The sequence below is a fragment of the Sinocyclocheilus grahami genome, unplaced genomic scaffold, assembly GCF_001515645.1.
Source record: "Sinocyclocheilus grahami isolate Dianchi unplaced genomic scaffold, SAMN03320097.WGS_v1.1 scaffold283.1, whole genome shotgun sequence".
NCBI lineage: Eukaryota > Metazoa > Chordata > Actinopteri > Cypriniformes > Cyprinidae > Sinocyclocheilus > Sinocyclocheilus grahami.
The window spans coordinates 640,466-661,980 of record NW_015505462.1 but is presented as its reverse complement, the minus strand read 5'-3'; the positions used below and the strand labels follow the sequence as shown (position 1 = coordinate 661,980).

The following is a 21,515-nucleotide window of genomic DNA, read 5'->3' as shown; positions in this document are numbered from 1 at the left end:
AAATAACACCGTACCATCACTGAGTCTCCCTATTGACAGTACATCATGACTTCAGTTATGCGAGTGATTGATGCATACACCCCCTCCTCTGAATTCAGCATTAAATGTGCGTGGAATAAACGGATCTGATTTGGCCAAACAGACAAACGCAGGGATGCAGTCATATGAATAATGGAGCATGGCAGCCGCAGTATCACTCCAATAATTTGCCAGCTGGTCAGTGAATGGCAAAACATGTGTTAGCCATTATATGTTTTCATCATAAACTACCTCATCCCCAAGAACATCAAAAGACACGAAAATAAAAGTTATTTGCTTTTAAAAACTCAAATCAAAGAGAAAAAAGGGAATAATAATAAAAAAAAAGTCTTATTGCATGTAACATTGCATTTGTGTATTGTAAGCTGCGGATGGACTACCATTGTAAGATCTTGGATTTTTCAAGTTTCCTGACATTAAATTTAATAGATGGGAAGTGAGGGGGGGGGTTCTGGCAGAATTAGATATTTTCTTGCAGTGCAAGAATGGAAACTCATTAGATTGCTTTGCTGATGTAATTGTCTTCAAAAAAACCCCCCAAGGACGGAGGCTTTATTTCATTTAGAGTGTAATGCTTGAGAAATAATCTGGCTAATTTCACTTAGCGTACTGCAGGAAATTGTACAAATCCTGTGGACCGTTTGAGCAAAGTAGACATTATGATGTTTGATTCATACTGTATCATATAACATGTTCTCCACTGTATTAGACTGTAAATATAGAAATTAAGAGGAAGTTACTTGTAACTAGAGAAAAAAATGGTAATTGCGACAAATTTTAAAGTAAGGAATAAAGTTGCATTGTTAGATTTGATACAGGTGGGAGATGTAAAGTCATAATTACAAGAAAGAAATTCAAAATGTTCTTTTTATTGTTTTGTTTTAATTTTTCTGAGGCAGAAACATTAACTTTTATATGTATTACTTAAGTTACTGCTAAACATTATGGTGTAAATTTAAAAGGTAGTATTACAAATTACTTCCTTTCACTTTTGATTGACTGCATAACAAGCATTATTTGTAGTGGTGGAAAGAGTACTAAGAAATTGTACTTATGTAAAAGTATTGCTACTTATGGAATAATTGTATAACATGTTCTCCACTGTATTAGACTGTAAATATAGAAATTAAGAGGAAGTTACTTGTAACTAGAGAAAAAAATGGTAATTGCGACAAATTTTAAAGTAAGGAATAAAGTTGCATTGTTAGATTTGATACAGGTGGGAGATGTAAAGTCATAATTACAAGAAAGAAATTCAAAATGTTCTTTTTATTGTTTTGTTTTAATTTTTCTGAGGCAGAAACATTAACTTTTATATGTATTACTTAAGTTACTGCTAAACATTATGGTGTAAATTTAAAAGGTAGTATTACAAATTAATTCCTTTCACTTTTGATTGACTGCATAACAAGCATTATTTGTAGTGGTGGAAAGAGTACTAAGAAATTGTACTTATGTAAAAGTATTGCTACTTATGGAATAATTTACTTTAATTTAAGCAAAAGTACTGAAAAATAATATGACTCAAGTAAGAGTAAAAAAGTAGTTTGCTGAAAAACTACTCAAGTTACTGCGTTACAAAGTACTTTAGTATTATTTTTCTATTTTTATCCAAAAATAGATGATGTGAGCATTATGGAGCAGGGTTAACCCTAACCCTAACACCCATGTACTCTAATGTCTGTTTCACAAGTTAGACCCAGGAAATCCCTTATATGGACAAATGCATCAGATATCACTACAGCTGAGTAACATGCCGATAGAGACGCTTTGACTGATGAAACGTGGAAGACAATTAACACACAATTGCAAATGCAACGCTAATTGATATAGCTTGTTTCACAGTAAAGATTTTTATAAAGAATATTTTCTGCCTCACTGTGATAAGAAGCAACTTGGAACCACAGAAGCTAACTGTTTCAAACACGACTGATGTTATATAGTGATTTTGGAACAAAACATGATATTAGTCTCATAAATTGCCATGTTTGACGCTATGTTAAGCAAACATACTACCTATCCCTGTTGCCAGGAGCAACTGTTTAATAACAAATTTTGAAAAGTACATTCACGTATAAGATTTTGTAGTTGTTATTAAGAAGGGCAAAAGCAAAGAAGGGTAAGTGAGGGTTTAAAAGAAAAGAAAGGATTTAAAACAGTGTGAATTGAAATGTGCCAGTAAAAAATAATGTGGGATATGGGTAAGGTTAGGCATCGTTTGAGTTTTAATGATTCCGATTCTTGTCAATTCCTAATTTCGATTCCAATAAGGTAAAAACAAAAAACAATATATATATAATAAATAAAGAATAAAAAATCTTAGATATCATTCACATTTATTCTAACTCTTATTGAAAAATATGTCCATGTTAGCTGAATACTATGAATGAAAATCAACAAGCTAAAGAACACTTACACAAGGATGTGTATGCAGCAGAGAAAACAGCACACGAGTCTTCTTGACTTGAATGGTTAAAAATCACATTGAAAGTGTAGTTTGTAATAATAACAAAGGTGGACTCCAGGCACATTTTCGGTAGGACAAAAAAATAGCATTTTATTTAACATTTTAACCCATACCTAGGCTTGGGAATCCAAAATATATTCCAATTCTGGAATAGGATGCTTGTTATAAAATTTAAATTTTGATTTATCGATTCCTTTGTGCGCATTTTAATATGACTTTAAACCATTCAAGCACAAGAAGACTCATGCTCTGTTTTCTACTGCACACACAGGGGCATAGCCATCATTTAAGAAATGAGGGGGACAGAAATGTGAAAAAAAAAAAAATCCTTTTGACTTTTGTCTAATTGACAGGCTTTATTTTTTTTGTATGTATTTTAATTGGATAAGAAATAAAATACACTGCTGGATGATAACCAATTTTTTCTGTATTTTCCTAATGACAATTTTAGAATTGGTTTATACAAACACATAATAAGGCAGAATAGTTTCTATACTGTATTAAATGTTATGTCAATTAGCACTGCATTCATATACTATATTTATTACCTCGAAATGACCTGAAATGTACCTTTTTTTAGCTACAGCAATTGCGGGATGCCTTTGTCCATATTAGGGATTTCCTGCACGTCATAAGTTATTACTTCTACTGGGCCATTTTGGACTTTCTGCGCGAGAGTGCCCTTCGACTTCGAGTATGAATGAAACATGCACTGCGTGAGAGTGTTTAGCGCTCCGTAATGTTCATATCGTCTCGTTTTGGATATGAATAAATCGTCCGGTCATACATAGACTATCTTTTTTCTTCGCCCATGTGCACACACATCCAAAGCACGCACACAGAAAAGTGATTTTAAATGCATTTGATTGACAGATAAATCATGGTTGATCTATCAGCCAGGTGCACGTAAAATGCATGCGCTCTTATTTCAATGTTGTTGTTAATGTTTAGGTTATTTTAGCTTTGTACATTTAGTTTAATTGCACTGTTAAAGAGGGCAATTTTTACCATTCAACTGAACTATGTGCATGTATTTTAGACACATTTTTCTTGCTCCATCCATGCAATAACTGCGTCCTTCTATCAACCGAGATCCTATTTACTTATACTGCTGTATGCTCTAGTAATATCAACGGTATGACCCATTTTAGGAGCTGGCAAAATTACAATTTAAAATCAGAGCATAGCTCACGTTCACTAAAATATTGAAACGCTAATGATGCCTGTTTCAAAATGACAACACCGGTGATTGACAGTCAACGCAAAGCACGGTTTGAATGGCCCGCCCCCGCAGCTGAACTGGAAGTTTTGATTGGTTTTGCACCCGAGTCAGACTTGTCTGTTTTTGGCTGAAGCGCAGGGCTCCACCCCAGGAGTTTGTAAAGTGCCTGTCAAACGTCGGCTTGCTCTGTTTCTCCATCGGCGCCTTCTTTGTCCTTTTTTTTTTTTTTTTACTGTACTTTTGGTGAAAAATAAATGTAGCGAAGTTTAATACTTTAGTTTTAATCTACTCAAGTAAAAGTAAAAGTACCGCAATTTAATTATACTCAAGAAAGTAGAAAATATTTAAAAATGTACTCAAGTATTTGTAATTAGTTACTTTTCACCTCTAATTATTTATTATGTATTACACTGATTTCTGTTAAACATGCAGGTGTCTGATCATTTGGTTTGTTGGAGAAAGAAACCAGAAGCCAAAACTATTGAGCGAGGAATACAGTAGATACATAGTTCAGAAATGTTTCCGGTCCGGCAGTTTTATCACCGCCATCTTGCATCATTATAGAGACATTGGTTTGTGCTTAGCAAACATGTTACTTACAACACACCTCCGGTTCTTTGACTCCACATCTGATCACAGTAAACTTGCACACTCTCCTTTCATCAGACATACTTGCTTTCCAAGCATGTTTTCTATCGCCTTTTAAGTGTCCTTGCGGTTCTGGCTTCAAAAGTGAAACGGACTGAGGCTTGTGCTGACTTGGCCGAGTTTTCCTAAGACAAAAGGCTGGATCATTAGCCATGGGGATCTGAAATGTGACTTGGCAGACAATCACGGTGTATGATCAAACAACTTGTCAGTGTGTTCTGTCGAAATGAAGGGGTGCAAAAAGAAAGAAAAAATCATTCAATAGAGGATCAATCAAGTTTGCGAGCAGCGAAACAAATAGTGCTGATGATGCAAATGTGGGCCGTCCCTCCAGGACACGGCACTTCATTTGGATATTTGTTCTCCCTCATGAATGTTCCATTACGTGATACCATGGACTGCTAATCATATTCCACAAGAAAGACAGTGCTTTTAGGAATGTTGAAAAGCAAGTGGTTCTTTCTAATCTTTGAAATGCCTTAAAAGTGACAGAATGCTTTGTACCCTCGTGCAAGTCCCTCAGTGCCTTGGCCTTGTGCACTTGCAATAACGCTGAAGCGTGTAAGGCGGACAGTCCTCCGACGTGACGTCGAGAGTGACCGACTGAAAGGGAACTGTGGTTACTGTAATAAAACCATGGTTATTTTTTTTTGTAAAAGGCTGCCAGGCTGTTGTACCCCTAAGGTGAAACTTTAGCATATTTTTTTCTGACAGATTTATTAACAGCAATTACAGAACAGAACACAATCCATTTGAACTTTTAACAACCAAATGCATCTGTGATCAGAGCTGAATTTTCAGCATCATTACTCCAGTCTTCAGTGTCACATGATCCTTCAGAAATCATTCTAATATCATTTGCTGCTCAGGAAGCATTTATTATTATTGCTGCTTTATATTTGTGTGGAAACCGTCATGCATTTTTCAGAATTAATTTTATATATAGTAACAATGTTATGTAATGTAATATAATAATGTGGCAATGGTTTCTATAGATCTACTTAAGCTTCTGATGCTTTTGGGAAACACAGCCCTATTTGAACAAGCACTGTGAGCCATGCGTCAGCAGCGAATGCTGTCTGTGATTGTTTGGTTCTGTCTTTCAGCATTTGCGTGTGTTCCGATGAGCAGGAGAAATGGTTCTATCCAACACAATTATTCACTAATATAGTCTATTTTTCCACTTAGAAGCTTATTTTATGCACTGAATTTCTTGATAAATAAATAAAATTAATGGTTAAAAAAATGCACTTTAGAATCGATATTTTTATGTGAGGATCGATCCTTTCGATACAACAGCAGTATCGAAAGTATCGATACTTAAGGATCGATCCGCCCATCCCTAATAAATTCATTTTTTAGGTGAACTATCCCTTTAATGTCACATTGGAGTGCTCACACAGTAGTGCTGCTCTCTTATTAAGCTGCTGAGTTTAGGGCAAAGTGTGTCAAATTTAAAAATGTCACTCTTCCGTAATTATCAATGGATACTTAGGGCTGTTATATCCTTTGACTGCGAACAAAATCGTTCCTAATGAAAGAGAATAGGGGGAGGAGAAAAACTGCAGGAGGACTAATTCTCTTCTCTCTTGCAGCATTTGAAAGCTCGCCTAAGTGTTCCAGTCACCTTGACTTTGCAGCCACAGGCCCTGAGATGCTGTTGCTTATCCCGCCTAACCCCGGCCTGTCAATTAGGTGTTTAAAAATTAATCTCTTTAACTGGAAATACCATGCCAGCTTTCTTCCATCTGTAAATGGAGTGTTATTAATTCAAGCTGCGCAAAGCCAGTGTTATGAATAATGTTATCAAAACAGATTTCCACACGTTTAACACATCACCCGCTTTTAAAAATCCTAAGTATTTTTTTATAGCTGTGAACCAGACGCAAATGGATTTGCATCCATTTTCTTCTGCTCATGAGGGCATGAGAGACAGAGAGAGAGGGCGTCAGACGGGGGGCTCCTAAGCTCTGCTTTTTAAAAAGTTTACATTTACATTTCTTTTTGTCTTTCATCTTCGGTCTCCAAAGCGGCTCAGTACATAGAGCCTGGATTAGTGCCAGAGTCAATTGTCGCCACAAACATCCTCATTCCCTGTAGGATTGCTGCGATTCACATTAATATGTCCGCCTGTCTTCGATGGAACGCACTCCACTGTGATCAGACTGCAGACTATCTTCCATTTCTCAGTGTTCGAGTGCTTGTTCTATCAAAGCGTTTTGATTATGTGGGGTTTTTTACTCCTTGTTTGAATTTCTAATGTCATTGTGTGTAAAATGTTGAATGCATTTACATATTGGCACCAAAACACATTTGTTTCCATGTAAGGACGCCGATGTGCGCATTCTTGAAAGATGTAACAAATTCAACCAGATACATACTCATCTATAGAGATGATTAGCACTAGATTGCACAGGAAGATTCCGGAGTGTGATTGTAGTAATCTAGCTTTCAGGTGTGCACCAGTAAGCATTCAGTGATCAATAAATGGAAAATCTGGCCCGATTCCTCCTGTAATGCATGCTAATAATAACACTCTCACCCTAAAAAAGCTCATTTTTTAGGCTTTTGACTGCAACATGTTCGATTTCCAGACCCTAATGATCGTCACCCCCCACATAGACCGTAAACAAGACCCTCCACTACATACGAGTCCTGAATACATTTGCTTTTCAAAAGGCAATTAATTCAAAGGCATTTGAGAGCATTAGTTACTCATCCTTCTTTACCTTTATTAATTGGGTTACACAACCCTCTCTCACCAATGCTCCATCCACCTTTGAGGAATGTCTGTTTGTGACAATGTTGGTTGTCATTGTATGGCAAGTGCAGTCTTCCTGTAGGATGCTCACTTGTTGAAACAAAAGAAGTGGAGGGGCTTTTTTATGCAGTCATCACAGCCAGTCAAGCCTTTAATCCTCAGCGGTCCAATAATGACATCCCCTCTGCATTTATTACATGGAGGAGCGTGGAAAAACGCTGACTTTGAACAAATGAACACTTTGACCTTTATGCAATAAATATGACAGGGCCATATAAAAAGACAAGATATCTTCTACTGCTGGGGTTTGCATCATAGACTCTTTGCATTGCCGCCGCTGTATGGCCCACCACCAGAAAACAAGATGTTTGTGACAATACTGAACATGGAATCAATTTTTTTTTCTCCATGCAATGAAAGTCAATAGGATCCGATGTTGTTTTGGACCTCATTGGCAGTAATTGTTTGGACAACAACAGTCAAAACTTAAAAATTTAATTTTAATAATACAATTTTTTTATTTTATTAAGGTCCAAATACAGTTTTGGAAGACAGGATGAATCAATTTGGGTGAAATGTCTTAAGTCTAAGAATATTTCTTTTGATAAGCTACAAAATGTTGGTTTTGACAATATCAACAACTGTGCAAATAATGTAATAATAGTGCAATCAAACAATGCAGCAATACTTAAGTACTTATGTCATGTTGAGAACTGGGCAAATAGTTTTGAACTGCAAAACCACAGGTTTATTTAAAGAATGCATTTTTGATTATTGTTATGATTATTGGAGTACAGTATATATGTATAATGATAGTATAATAATAGAAAAGTATAATGATAGAAAAGCTATACTGAGATGCATTACTTTTTGCTAAAAACTGTTAGCTGTTAGATCTTTAGAGAGAGAAGTAACCAAATAATAAATTTTTTAATGATTTATTTGATATAAGATTCAGTTTGTGAACTGTGAATGTGTTTTATAATCTTCACAGTTTGTGGTTTGATCTCCTGCTACAGTTAGCTGCAGTTTTTTTCCTCTGGTGTTGAATTGCTCACCATAAAGCATGCTTTTGTTTTTATCCCTGACCGTGTGCGACAGTTAAGGATTTATGAAGATTTCCTCCCCTTTGCCTGCCCATCTGTGCGGCTGTCTTCAGCGTGGCCTTGAGAATATGTTTCAATGTATTAAGCCAAACCAAAGGACTCATTATTTCAGAAGAGGGGCGCGGAGTGACACACAGAATTGGTTATTAATGGAAAGTCTCTGCCACAGGGCAGTTGAAATTTAATGATATCCTACAAGAAAATATGATGGTGTCACTTTCCCAAAAGTCATGCGAAATGTCAGCGTTTTAAGGTCCCGACGCTAATTTTATGCCCGTGCACAGTAATGTTTGGGAACACATTTAGGAAACACGGCCCAGTGCCTGTGCTGATTATCCCCCTCACCTTCCTTGTGCTCTCAAATGGGTTTGTGCAGCAAGCGATTTAATCTCTAAGTGTAGGGAACATTAGTGGAGAGAGAGAGAGAGAAACACCACAGTGCATTTCTCAGAGATAAGGCTTTCCAAGCCAAATGTTACCTGTTAATCCAGGGCCGACCGACTCCAGCACTTGACTTTGACTCTCAGCAGGAATTTGGTAATGGCTAATTTTCATCTTGGAATTAAAGAGCATAAAAGAGCAAAGCCGAGTGGGTGTTAATGGGGTTAGCAGTTCTGCGGTAGATAGCCGTGTTTCCGTAACACATATTCCATACTGTCTGTGTTCACCATGCCCATATGCACAACATATGCACCTTTAAGTCACTCTAAAGGAATTTGCCCACTACGGATCACAGCACACATTTCTCACTGTGGTCTCCATGTGTACGCATGCTGTAAAGGTAGAATTGCTTTCCTTTTAATTTCTTTTGTCTTTTTCTTGTTTTTCTGTTTTGTTTTGTACGTTAGTTACAGTGCTTGCAGGGCAGCAATATATTGATATTCCTCAAACATCTGGTTTAGGGTTTTTTTGTCTGGGAAGGGGTAATTTGCACAGAACAAAGCTTTAAATCTATCCATCTATCTATCTATCTATCTATCTATCTATCTATCTATCTATCTATCTATCTATCTATCTATCTATCTATCTGTCCGTCCGTCCGTCTGTCTGTTATTCTATCATTCTTTTGATTGTTCTGTAATTCCATATAAGTATGTCTATCTCATTCTTCCTATAATGCCTACAAAGCCTATATTTAAGGCTTTTAAAACTTAAGAAAAAACTATCTTATTTTCTAGTTAAAATGATAGTTTTCATTGAATTTCAAATTATTTGAATTCTTCTTTCTTGCATTCAATTTTGAATTGAAATTCTACATTCTATTTGCCACCTCAATTCATTATAATATTTGCATACTAAGAAGTGATTGGTCTTCTTCTTTCTTATCCTTTTTTATCCATCTATTATCCATTTCTCTAACATTTCTAATGTTATTTATTTATTTAATTATTCATTTATTTATTTATTTATTTATTTATTCATTGTTAGATTTTTTAACGCTCTTAAAATGTTTGGTTTGCCTGTTTGTTTGCCTTTAATTATTAGGACAGTACAAGAGTAGACAGGAAGCAGTGGGAGAAAGAGAGGGGAACAGGGTTGTATGTAACTACAGACTCCAACCTAACTTTTACCTAAAAATATTGTTGGCACTCTTATGTTCAGTACTCATTATAGTGATGCTTTTGCATTTTTTAAAAGTGCTTCTTCAAACCATCCAGTTACGGAAATTGGCGTCAGTCGGACACTGACACTTTAAATGTAGGCTATATAAGCTTTGGGTTAGGTCAGTAAAAACAGTTTGCTGTTGAAATATTTAATGGAATGCAGAAGAGAGAGAAGATGATGCAGTTTTAAAGATTAGCCTCTGTGTAATGCACTGTTTTCTCCATTTATGAGACTGAAAGGTCACAAGGGTACTTTAATTAACTTTCATTTACCCACATAATGTTTAACAAGTTGACATGGTGATTAATCTCAGAAAGCTCTTTGTAAAGACATGCTGTCTACTTTAGAGTGCTCATCCCAGCGGTTTCTCTCCTTATGACATTCAGCAGGAAGTCCCAGTGGACTAGGTGATAAAATATATACACTTTAATGTGCCAGCCCATGTTTTTATTTGTCTGGAAGACATAAAATACCAAGTCAATGATTCTGAACCAGTGGCAGGAAATAAACAGCTAAAGCCAGGCCAAAATGGAGTGCTCGAAACAAGAGAATGCTCACAGACACAATCGCACTCAAGTGTGGTTAATGTAAATGGAGACTGACCAAAAAATTGCATATTTTTGGTTATTTGAGCTGAATTGGTCATTTGAGATGAAATGTGCTGTTTGCTTTCTAATGCATGACAGATTGTTTCCTAGTAACAAAGCAATATGAACCAGCCTGTGATCCAGTATTGTGTTTGCGGCGAGGTCCTGCTGAGTCTAAAGCAGAAGTTGGTTTAAGCAATGATGCATTATTAATGCCAACACTAAATCCAGGACTACGGTGGCTGCAAACCAAACACAGGCTTCTGACATCCAATTCTCCTCTATTGTTTCTCATTTGCTGATTTGCTACATGTTTGGCATCTAAAGAACCAGAGCCATGAATGTGACAAAGAGAAGAAAACATATAATGTATTCTGTGATGTAGTAATTGCATAAAATTCATATAATTCACTCTGTTTACATGATCTGTTTATTATGGCACAAAACGATGCCATCCAACATCATTAAAAAGAGATTTTCTTATGTTTTTTCCCCCCGTTACATTTGATTGCAAGCAAACACACATCCATTAATCGGTCGCCCATTATAATGAACTGGAGTAAAATGCTTGTTAAATTGGGGAGAGATTGTAGGAGACCCTCCACGGATTCCCTGCACTCCTCTCTGCCTTTCCTCTATCCAAGAATTTGGACTCGTAAAGTCTTAATAGTGGCGGCTGATATTCAACTGTTGGTTGGCTGGATGTTTCCAGGGCATTTGCAGATGCTCATAATAATCTCTTATGTTTTGCCACAATCTGCTGCTGATATGGTTGAAATAAATACTTTAAACTAATTGATGTAGGACCAGCTGTTACCAAGCCTTGGCTGGCGTTGGTGAATACTGATGGCAGAAGAGGGGCTCCTCAAGTCATGCCGTGTTTGTGTATGATTTAGGGAGTCATATAAACACAAATTAATTCTGTATGAGAGCCTGATTCTGGGGTTTAGTACTTAAACTGAAATGCATGAAAAATAGAATTGTAGGCTTTTAATGTACTATTGTATATTATTAATTAAAAAAGGTATTTGTAATACCTTATAATACACTTTATGATCAGTTGTGTTCTCATGAAAATAGAATAGAATAGAATAAAATAGAATAGAATATATAATAAAATATTGCTCACACTTAAAGCAAACACCTAAAGCGTATTCCACATGATTATTGTTTTAGATTAATAAATAAATAAATAAATAAGAATTATATATTTAATTAAACATGTTTAATTTTAAAAAGTTTAATTAAACATATAATTAAATATCTATATTATTTGTATAAAACATTATTTATAATTCTATAACAAATTAGATAAATTGAGAAAAAAATTAGCATGAACAACATTCTGTCTGTGAAGACCCTTTCTGGATCCTCTTCAGTTTGCCTACAGAGTAAGCAGGTCTGTGGATAATGCAGTCAGCATGGGACTGCATTATATTCTGCAACATCTCGATAGACCTGTGACTTACGCAAGGATCTTGTTTGTGGACTTCAGTTTGGCCTTCAGTACTATCGTGCCTGTTCTTCTCACAGCCAAACTGACCCAGCTATCTGTGCCCTCCCCAATCTGTCAGTGGATCACCAGCTTCCTGACAGACAGGCAGCAGCTAGTGAGGCTGGGTAAACTCACATCCAGGACTCTCACGATCAGCACTGGCGCCCCTCAGGGATGTGTGGTCACCCCACTGCTCTTCTCCCTGTATACGAACAAATGCACTGCATAAGACCCCTCTGTCAAGCTCCTGAAATTTGCAGATGACACTACCATCATCTGCCTCAGCCATTGTACTTCCTTTGCCAACTGAGGAAATTCAACCTGCCACAGGAGCTGCTGAAACAGTTCTACTCAGCCATCATTGAGTCTGTCCTGTGTTCATCCATAACCGTCTGGTTTGGTTCAGCCACCAAATCAGACATCAGGAGACTACAACGGACAGTCAGGACTGCTGAGAAGATTATTGGTTCCCCCTGCCCAACCTCCAAGATCCTTACACCTCCAGAGTGAGGATAAGGGCTAAGAAAATCACTTTGGACCCCTCACATCTAGCCCACTCTCTAACTGTTGCACCAGAACAGCCAAGCACAAGAACAGTTTCTTCCCACAGGCTATATTCAGCCTGAACAATTAAATCTTTTATAACTATACACATTGTCCATTATAACTGGCACATTTATACATAGCATCTGAAAATTGTATATTATTTTGTAAACTACATAAACTGTACACTTGTAAATAACATATCTGTACATTCATTAAAACAATTCCTTCTGGTCGGCGCTACAGAGCACTGACCACCAGAACAGCCAGGCACAAGAACAGTTTCTTCCCACAGGCTATATTCAGCCTGAACAATTAAATCTTTTATAACTATACACATTGTCCATTATAACTGGCACATTTATACATAGCATCTGAAAATTGTATATTATTTTGTAAACTACATAAACTGTACACTTGTAAATAACATATCTGTACATTCATTAAAACAATTATATGTTTTGTTTTCTCTATATTTCTACTTCTGTATTATATTGCATTATTTAAACTTGTGTTTTTCTTATAATTGTGTTATATGTCATCTCTACTGTGCAATTCCTATGTATGTCTGCACTATCATGTACTGTATGTTTGCACTGTCTGTCTCTTTCTTCTGCACTGGACGCTCATATCGCCAAGACAAATGCCTTGTGTGTGTAAACATACTTGGCAATAAAGCTCTTTTTGACTTCTGACTCTTGATATGTTGTGCATCCATAATAGATAATGAACTACAGTGTGTGTTAAAAAGCATTTTCAATTTCCCTTTCATAATATTATTATGAATATAGTTTATAGGCTTTATAGAATGTGTTACTGAGACATTCTTGACTTTTAGACAGTCTGAATCATCCTGTTGTGTTCTGGTAGTTTGTGACATGGCCTGTGTGATGTCTCGTTTTGTAGCAGGCAGAATGTTGTCTGGGACTTCTGCTGTGATTGGCAGCACGCTATGACAGCGTGAAGATAGTGTCAGCGCAGGGCTGTGTGGTTTAAAGTGAGTTATGATAGTCTGTGTGTACATGTTTGTGCATGTGTGTGTGGAGATGGATTTAGGGGGTTATGAGACCTGTACACTCTTAAAAATAAAGGTGCTTCAAAAGGTTCTTCAAGCGATGCCATAGAAGAACCCTTTTTGGTTCCACAAAGAACCATTCAGTCAAAGGTTCTTTAAAGAACCATCTCTTTCTTACCTTTTTGTAATCTGAAGAACCTTATTTCGCCACAAAGAACCTTTTGTGAAACAGAAAGGTTCTTCAGATGTTAAAGGTTCTTTATGGAACCATTTAGACAAAAAGGTTCTTCTATGGCATCGTGAAGCACCTTTATTTTTAAGAGTGTAGTGATGGATGCAGGCCTATGATAGCCTCTATAAGGCTGTGGCTGTTAAGATAAATGTTTGATGGTCTGTGTGTAAGCGAGTGTGTGTCTGTGTGTGTGGAGATAGATGTAGAGTTATGATGGTCAGTGCAGTAGATGGCAGAGGTCTGCCCTAACGGAACTGACGAATGGCAGATGATGTCATCAGGGCACTGACAGGCACTGGTGGCTGCTCACAGGAAGTGAGCAGGAATCTGCTTTACATTTCAGCCCCACCGGACATCTGCTCAGTGTCCACGCTCACGTTATTCTCTTTCAGATGCTGCTCACATACTCAGAGGACTAGAAAACTTTTTTTCTTTTTCTTTTTTTTTTATGTATGTAATAAAATGGTTAAAGAGCTTGCTGGTAATTGAAAAGAATATAGGGTCAAACCTCAACTATTGTATCACAATTATTTACAATAAATTGTAAAATATTTAGGCATGCATTTAGAATGATACATCACTCAATGTATTATAGGGCAAATTAACTGACACATTTGATTATTTAGTTTTTATGCCTCCTTACTTGTCCCTGCTGTCAACTGATTTCCACAAAATGTAAAATGTATCTCTAATAATTAGTATTTCTAATAATTTTATTTTATAAAATAGTGTTCATTCAAAAGATTCAATACAATATTCTTTGTAAAAAAAAATATATATATATATATATATATATATATAATATATAAATTAGCATACAGACAAATATTTAAATTAAAACATTGTCATAATAGCAATAGACTATGAACTCAGACTGAATGATTTTCCTCAGACTATAGGTTATGAAATGGAGTTCTAATTCATTAAAAAAAATATTGAATTATAATAATTTAGAAATTAAAAACTTTTTTATTGCAGTGCATGTGTTCCTGTAGCTTATGGTCGAGCATAGAATCAACAAAACCAAGTTTAAATTCCTAGAAAACACATACCGTTTAAAATGTTTTGCATATAGTGTAAATTGTTTTGGATTAAAGTGTCTGCCAAATGCATAAATGTAAATGCAATGCAAGTTGGTTATAACATAACCATTTGCTACACTATAAAGAAAATTTTATTTTTCATTTATTTATTTTATTTTATTTTATTTTATAACACAGGGTACTTTAATTAACTTTCATTTACCCACATAATGTTTAACAAGTTGACATGGTGATTAATCTCAGAAAGCTATTTGTAAAGACATGCTGTCTACTTTAGAGTGCTCATCCCAGCGGTTTCTCTCCTTATGACATTCAGCAGGAAGTCCCAGTGGACTAGGTGATAAAATATATACACTTTAATGTGCCAGCCCATGTTTTTATTTGTCTGGAAGACATAAAATAATTTTTCTTTTATTTCCAGAGGGTTTTAACTGCAGCCCCACCTGTGACATTTTACACCTGCACATTTATGTGTCAACCATCGACTGAGAGAGAATAAATGATATTTATTTTACTCCTCTGTTTTGTTCTACCAGGTGCCTCTTGAATCTCATCCAATCATATCGATTTTTTTTATGCACCGATTCCTTTGAGGGGTTTAATTAATTTGCCTAAAATGGCATTGCCAGTCTGCTGAGGGCGCGGCAGTAGTGTTGAAACATGGTCAATGAGGGTTCACCACCTTGTGCCATATGGCCTTTGTTGAAGCCAGGGCCCTTGATAATCTCTACTTGCCATATGCATCTGCTTGAGTGCAGTCTTTTTTTATCAGAGAGTTTTCAAGCCATATGGAAAGGGTGGGCTTTGTCTTCCAACATATCCATGCCTTCAACATATACTTTCCAAAAATGCAAATGCCCATTTTTTTTTTCTGAAGAATCTCTCATTCTATCGGTATGTAAAATCTCTCAAGCGTTTATAGCAGCTATAAATACAGAAGCATCAATAATAGTGTGCCGTGTGACGCTGACAGAATGGGCTATCAATCATACGTGCTTGATTGGGCATGCTTGTATAGATGTTAATTTTACATCTCACAAACAATCTGGGTGTATAAACACCAATTCGGGAAAATAATGATTTATTTTACAGCACAGTACTACATGGAGTGTGTCATCTGTTGTGCTGAATGTGTATGTTTCTTTGTTTGCCACCAGAAGAAACCCCCATGTGCACGCCAACAGCAAGAGACAGTTATGAGAGGCTCTCGTTTGCGGGTCAGACATTACCGCCAGGATTCCCCTCACCCTTCCTCTTCCCTGATGGCCTGTCATCTATAGAGACCCTTCTGACTAACATCCAGGTAAGAGACCTATCTGTCAGAAGATATTTAGCAGAAAGTGAAACACACTATGAATACTTTTACTTGATACAGTTCTCCATGGTTGATTCAGATGGTCTACTAACTACTAATTGGTGAATTGGTAAAATTCAGTCATAACTATTCAGTGTGTATTAATATGATTCTGTAAGGCAAGTGAGAAGTTTGTTTTAGAGTAAATTTATATTGAATATATGTTATGAGTGATATGTTGGGAGTCTACCTTAAACCAGCTGAGAGCATGAAAATACCCTAGACTGATTTAAGCTTTTTTTTTCCAGCAGATATTCGAAAATGGTATTGAGTGGTGACTTTTTAACTGATTGAAGTGAAACATCCAAAAAAACTATCAAACAACATCCAAACATAATGTCCAAATAAATCAAATTTCTAAACAAACATTCAAATGAACCAATCAGTCATCTTTAATCATGATTTCAGGGTAATGTTTTGATTGAACATTCACACACAAATCAACAAAACGAACCCAAGCAGAAAATTGAGATAAAGCAACTTAGTCTAAATTGGGGTCATAAGAAGAAACAATTAGTATGATATAGCCCATTGCATTTGGCTTAATTGCATGCATACAGGGAACAGTTGTTTCGAAATGGTCACCATGCGTTTGCACGGCAAATACCGCTTGAAGTGCTGTTTTGAGAAAAGCCGCTGTTTAGCTCAAGATTTGATCACACTAATACAACTTGCTGCTTCACAAACTGACAAACAGAAGTTACTGTATAGGTTTATTAAGGATCTCATTATGTCTATGTTGCTTTCATAAATTTATTTAAAGAATTTCATCCAAAATTTAAAGTCCTGTCTTCATTTACTCACACTCTTATCTTTCCAAACCTGTTTTTCTATGATATTTTTAAAAATGCGGGGGCTCTGTACAACAAGAGTTACTATTGACTGATTGTTTTCTTCAAAATACTTTCCTAAGTTTAAGTGCTACTGATCTAGCATAAAGTAAACCATTCATACAGTTCATTGACTCCTGAGGAGGTGTGTGTGGACTGTGTATAAGGTGAGTTTGTATTCTGCTGCAGGGTTTGCTGAAGGTGGCAATTGATAACGCTCGTGCTCAGGAGAAACAAGTGCAGCTGGAGAAGACGGAGCTGAAGATGGAGCTGTTTAGAGAGCGAGAGCTCAGAGAAACCCTAGAGAAACAACTGGCTGTTGAGCAGAAGAACAGAGGTGTGTATTACTCAAACACTCACACACTACAGTACACAATTTATTATATCTTCTATTGTCTGATTCCTGGTTCTAGAGGCATTTCATGAATAAAGGTAAAACATTTTACTGTACACACCAATTTCAGAAATTACGTTTTCCATTAAGGGATTATATTTGCCCCTGTGAATCGTATTTATGAGGACATATTTTTTTCTAGCCATATAAAAAATACTATGTGTCATGTCAATTACTTCATTTTAATCAGCTCATTAACATACATTTTCAGTCTGACTAATTAGGTTGAGTATTTATTACCTATAAAATTAAACCACTATCGTTTTGTCTGATAACATGTATTAACTAGATTTCACATTTTCTGAGTAAAATGGGAGTGTTGCTTACATGTGTAAAAGTCATTTTGTGTGGTTGCATAGTGTTGGTAGGCAGATTCTTAGATGTTGAATGTGATCACAATGGCATTGCTAGGTCGTTTTTAAAGGTGTTCTGGGTAAGTTTTTGCAGAAGAATGTTTATGAGAAATTTTGTGAAAGCAAGCACCATAATTAGGCCTAGAATACAACATTTAATCAGAAATATATCAGATTATAATAAAGAAAATGCCAATAAAATCAGAATAATTTATTACGTATGTTTTTTGGTCCCTTTGTTTTTAATTTTGTGCATAATTTTGGTGTCAGACAGCGATGGGAGAAAGACATGAGGGAGGAAATATCAGAAGACGTATGGCTTCTTGCATGGAAAACTCAGCGTTCCACAACTCATTCATTAATCTGGAGAGATTTTGGGTGGAAATGTTTGATCAGATTTTTTATAACCCCTGGAGGGTTTGAATAAATGTGATAGTTATCAATTAAAGATTTTTTTTAGTTGCATGTAAGAAAGCAGTTACTAAATGTTGGCTTAAGAGAATATCTTAATAATTGGCTTAATATCCTCCTGATATAGATCTTCTTCTAAGTATTGTCAGTCAAATATGTTCTTTGGAAAAAATGACCTTCTCCCTCCAGTTACAGAAGAATAAAGGGGGAAATTATAGGAAGAAATGGGATTGTTATATACTGCGAGCAAGCAATAGCTAGACTTCCAAAGTACACCTCAACTTCTATCTGTATCATGTGTTTCTTGATTTCTTGTAAGACCTCATGTAACTGTTGTTGTTAATTTTTTTTTGTTTTTTTTCCTTCTGCTCTTTTTTCTTTGTGAACCCGAGTGTCTTGTGGTAGATATTTTGGTTTACGTTTTCTATTTGTGTGTTTTAAAACAAAATCTGTCAACAAATAAAGTATAAAAAAAAGAATATGAACATGGTAACCCAAATCAAACAACCTGATATGTGCTTCATTTTTTACTTTTGATTTATGACTAGCAAATAGTAATAATAATAATAACAAAAAAAACAGTCTTGCATTCAAAAGTTTGGGGGTAGTCTTTTTTTCAAATGAAATGTTTAATACTTTTAATAATTCAGAAAGGATGCATTAAATTGATCAAAAGTGACAGACTTTTACATTGTGACAAAAAAATCTCTTTCCAGTAAATGCTGTTCTTTTGAACTTCCTATTCATCAAAGAATCCAAAATGTATCATGTTTAACTGTTTTCAGCTCTGATCATATTAAGAAATGCTACTTGAGCAACAAATCAGCACATTAGAATTATTTCTGAAAGATCGTGTGACACTGAAGTAATGGCTGCTGAAAATTCTAGAGATCAATTTTCATAAAGACTTGATGGTGGCCTTTTTTTATCTTGGGCCTATAAGTAACCACCCACAATAATCATAGCATCTTGGTGGTGAGTTCCCTTTCAGTCAGTCACGTTCGATGTTACGTCAGTTGTGACTGACGAATTGGGATCTCGCCCGAGAGCCCAATCACCTTCGAGTGTTAACTAAACAAGCCAATGACAGTTGGCGTGCATGTTTCGCCACGCGCACCCCGCCCCGCAGCACGGGTAGAAAAGGAGAGAGCGTGCGAACACACATCAGCTTTTCGCTTCGTAGTCGAGCATTCTTGCAAGACTGAATCTCAGAGTGTCTACGAGACAGCCTTTAGCGTTGGTGTCACGGCGCATCAGCGGGGGTTGCCATCCAGTGCTGCTTCTCTTCAGCGTGCTGCAGCTTCCCATTCTGCAGTCTCGCCGCGACCTCCCCTGGGCGCTTCAGCGCTCTCTCTAAAAGAGTGTTTTCCTAAAATCCTAAAAGAGCAATATCTAAAAGAGCTCCACGAGCGACGGGCGTCTTTTTAAAGATGGCTTCCCGCTCGCGTGTTTCTGGATGTGGCCGTTTCCTGGCTTCATCTGACAGTCATGATCGCTGTATCTCGTGCTTGGGCTTTCAGCATGCTGAGAAAGCGCTCATGGATGAGTCATGTTCTCATTGCGGGAACATGACCATGCCATGCAGCTCTGCCCGCAAAGTGCCGCCGCCTGGAGGGGTAATCCACGCCTTCCGTCCAGGGCCTGTAAGTTTCGTCCGCTCTGACAGCTAAGGCTTACAGTGCTGCTGGACAGGCCGCTTCCGCCCTGCACGCCATGGCCCTCCTGCAAGTCCACCAGGCCAAGGCGTTGAAGCATTTGCACGAGGGTGGTGCTGACCCAGGTGTGTTGCAGGAACTGCGTACTGCGACGGACCTCGCACTTAGGGAGACGAAAGTCACAGTGCGGGCCCTAGGTCAGACAATATCACACTGGTGGTCCAGGAGCGCCACCTATGGCTGATCTTGGCGGATATGAGGGAGGCCGACAAGCATCACTTCCTGGACTCCCCGATCTCCCAGGCCGGCCTATTCTGCGAAGCGGTAGAGGGTTTTGCCCAACAGTTCTCCGCCGCACAGTAGGGTTGTGATGGTGAGGAAATTTTCCCACCGGTTAATCGATGTGTGACAACACCGGTAATACCGGTATCACTGCGGGGGCGGGGCATTCCCTCTTTTCCTCACTTTCCTTCGCTTTTAAATAGCTTGTAAAAGCGGTGTGTGCATTTTACTTTCACTTTGAAATAGCGGCAATTCGGCGTAAAGCAGTTGTTTTTAGTTTTTAGTTCGTTTGAATTTTCCCTCTATTCCTCAGGGTCAGGTCAGGGTTTTACAGCCCTTACTTCATCGTACCCAAGAAAGGCGGTGGGTTACGACCAATCTTGGACCTGCGCGTGCTGAATCGGGCCCTTCACAAACTCCCGTTCAGGATGTTGACACAGAAATGCATCTTTCAATGCGTCCGTCCTTTCGATTGGTTCGCAGCGATCGACCTCAATGGCAGGTACTTTCATGTCTCGATTCTCCCTCGACACAGGCCGTTTCTCCGCTTTGCATTCGAAGGGCGATCATATCAGTACAAGGTCCTCCCCTTCGGGCTATCCCTGTCGCCTCGTGTCTTCACCAAGGTCGTGGAGGCAGCCCTTGTTCCATTAAGGGAAGCTGGCATTCGCATTCTCAACTACCTCGACGACTGGCTCATACTGGCCCAGTCTCGAGCGCAGCTGTGCAAACACAGGGACACGGTGCTCTGTCACCTCAGCCGGTTGGGGCTTCGGGTCAACTGGGAAAAGAGCAAACTCTCCCCGGTGCAGAGAATCTCTTTTCTCGGCATGGAGCTGGACTCGGTCAACCTCTCAGCACGTCTCTCAGTAGAGCGTGCGCAGTCGATGCTGAACTGCCTGGGGTCTTTCCAGCGCAAGAGGGTGGTTCCACTGAAACAGTTTCAGAGGCTCCTGGGGCATATGGCATCCGCAGCCACTGTCACACCGCTCGGGTTGCTTCATATGAAACCGCTTCAGCATTGGCTTCACAGCATGGCGATACGGCACGTACCGGGTCTTAGTCACCCCGTCCTGCCGTCAGACTTTCAGCCCATGGTCAGATCTTGCCTTTCTTCGGACAGGAGTGTCCCTAGGGCAAGTATCCAGGCATGTTGTTGTATCAACAGATGCCTCTGCCAGGGGCTGGGGTGCCATGTGCAATGGGCATGCAGCTGCGGGGCTCTGGTCGGGGCCCCGACTGCAGTGGCATATCAACTGCCTCGAGTTGCAAGCAGTATGGCTTGCTCTGCGCCGCTTCAAATCACTGCTACACGACAAGCATGTACTGGTCCGTACGGACAACACCGCGACCGTTGCATACATCAACCACCAAGGCGGTCTACGCTCCCGTCACATGTCACAACTCGCCCGCCATCTCCTCCTCTCGAGTCAGAAGCATCTGAGGTCGCTTCGCGCCGTTCATGTCCCAGGC

At 38.0% G+C, this 21,515-nt stretch overlaps 1 protein-coding gene across 1 annotated transcript in view; it reads left to right on the top strand.

The window, feature by feature from the left end:
- Nucleotides 1–15,924: 15,924 nt before the first annotated feature.
- The window catches only part of LOC107600400 (dachshund homolog 1-like), a 14,371-nt gene continuing 8,780 nt past the window's right edge, over nucleotides 15,925–21,515 (top strand). The window contains exons 1-2 of the mRNA XM_016292297.1: nucleotides 15,925–16,066; nucleotides 17,137–17,284. Coding sequence (XP_016147783.1) covers nucleotides 15,932–16,066; nucleotides 17,137–17,284 — 283 coding nt within the window. The 5' untranslated portion in view covers nucleotides 15,925–15,931. The remainder of the gene's footprint in view (nucleotides 16,067–17,136; nucleotides 17,285–21,515) is intronic.